At 41.2% G+C, this 1,864-nt stretch overlaps 1 protein-coding gene across 1 annotated transcript in view; it reads left to right on the top strand.

The window, feature by feature from the left end:
- Positions 1–924: 924 nt before the first annotated feature.
- NUPL2 (nucleoporin like 2) overlaps positions 925–1,864 on the top strand; it is an 8,476-nt gene continuing 7,536 nt past the window's right edge. The window contains exons 1-2 of the mRNA XM_009879575.1: positions 925–930; positions 1,637–1,814. Coding sequence (XP_009877877.1) covers positions 925–930; positions 1,637–1,814 — 184 coding nt within the window. The remainder of the gene's footprint in view (positions 931–1,636; positions 1,815–1,864) is intronic.

Here is a 1,864-nt window from a genome sequence, read left to right as displayed (position 1 = left end):
CCCATTTATACACTGAGCATGATGTCTGGAGTATTCCTTTGGCCAGCTTGTCCTGTCTATGCTCCTTCTCAGCTTCTATAGGAAGCTGACAAAGTCCTTGACTTAATGTAAGATTTACTTAGCCACAACTAAATGAATATGTATTATTCTCAAACTAAATCCAAAAACACAGCAGCTACTAGGAAGAAAATTCTATCCCAGCTGAAACCAGGACACTGGTTAAATGACACTTTACTGAGCTCAGTTGCAGAGATTCTTCATTTAATAAAGGTGAGTAAATGCAGCTTGGGTCATGAGAAATATGTGCAAAAAATTTTCTCATCTATACCTACCTGCAGAAATCTTAACTAGGATGCAATGAAGATTTTTCCTCAGGAAAGACCAAGGACAGCAGTATAATGGTCAATGGCGACAGGCTATACAGCTCTCTAGACTATGATAGCTGCCCTCTTCCAGTGACTTTCTTCCATCATTTGCATGTCTGCGTATCAATTTTTAAAGTTAGACAGGCCATATATATAGATTAGCGAAATACTTTGCTAATGACATCTTTGGCATTTTGGGGAGCTTTTACAGCCTTTTTTTTTTTTTTTTACTATGCTGAGATAGGGGAATGGTGGGGGAAGTCCACAATAATTGTGCACTATAATTAGCAAGTTGGAAACTTGGGACTAATTTTCAATATATCTTCCCAGGCATCAGACTGTACATACTGTGGATGCCAAACCATTAGCAAAGATGGGAATAGGAATGGGAAAGCAAAGTCAATACAACAAATGTATTGATTTTCTTCTTGAAAATGACTGTTTTTAAAATGGCATGAACCAAGTCATTAAAGATACTTTATAGAAGTCTTCTAAAGTTGCACATGGTTGTTAATCTCTGGTTTATAAGCATATAGTTCTGTAAATGTTTCCAGCCAACATGATGGTAAATTTCTTCCAGTGTAGAAGTTCAGCTTGTCAAGCTATCAGTGTCAATACCGTGTACATCTTCCAACTATACAAAAGATGTATGTACATCTGTCCTGCTCCCATGCTAATTTATTAATACCTTCATCCTTACTTTGTCACCACCTCTCTTCTAACTTGCTAATTTTTTCAGATCTGTTTCTATCAGACTATTGAGTTAACCTAAAAAGTAGGTGCTTTGCCTACCTGTACCTTGTGCATCGCTGGTGGTGTGGAATTTTAGTCTATTTCTGAAGATCCTCCAAGCTCTCCTAAGTAGTATAAATTCCAGTTTTCAAAGTCAGTGCTTCTTTGTAGACTTCCTCCTGGTTCCTAACAACTCTGCAGGTACAGAAAGTAGCAGATGCACTCATGCGCTTAATAGTGGTTCCTGCAACTCAGTTCTTTATTCAGTAGTAAGTGAATGCTATAAAACTTTTTTTTTTCCTTGTTCCCCTTTGCCTTTCCCTTTTTCTGAGCCATGAAACAAAGATATCGCTGGTGTCTCCAATGTTTAATTCTAAAACGCTGTAAAAACTGGAGTGAACTGTGCGCTTCTGTAGGTTGTAGAGGCTGGTTTGGTTTTTTGTCTCTTTTAAAATTGTGAAGCACCTTTTTTTTTCCCGCCCTAACTTTATTTTCAAGGGCTTAGAAATTCTTTTTAAAGCCACTGCCAAACTTGTAAGCGCGACGAAGCGAACGACTTGCGAGAGGCAGCGGGGGTGGGGGGGAACGAGTGGCCACCTTCTCCGCTGGCGTTGCCGGTGGCGGGGCCGTACCCGCTGCTCCCCAAACCCGCCCTCGCGCTCTTAACGCCTCAGCCTTTGCCCAAAGCGCTGACGCTCGCCATGCTCACGGACGCCTGCTAGTTTGGTTGGGGTTTTCCCCCCGAGTTTTACTTCGCCGTCTGCCCC

This window comes from Charadrius vociferus, unplaced genomic scaffold (genome assembly GCF_000708025.1).
Source record: "Charadrius vociferus isolate BGI_N301 unplaced genomic scaffold, ASM70802v2 scaffold262, whole genome shotgun sequence".
NCBI classification, from domain to species: Eukaryota; Metazoa; Chordata; class Aves; order Charadriiformes; family Charadriidae; genus Charadrius; species Charadrius vociferus.
This window is presented reverse-complemented; position numbering and strand designations above follow the sequence as displayed.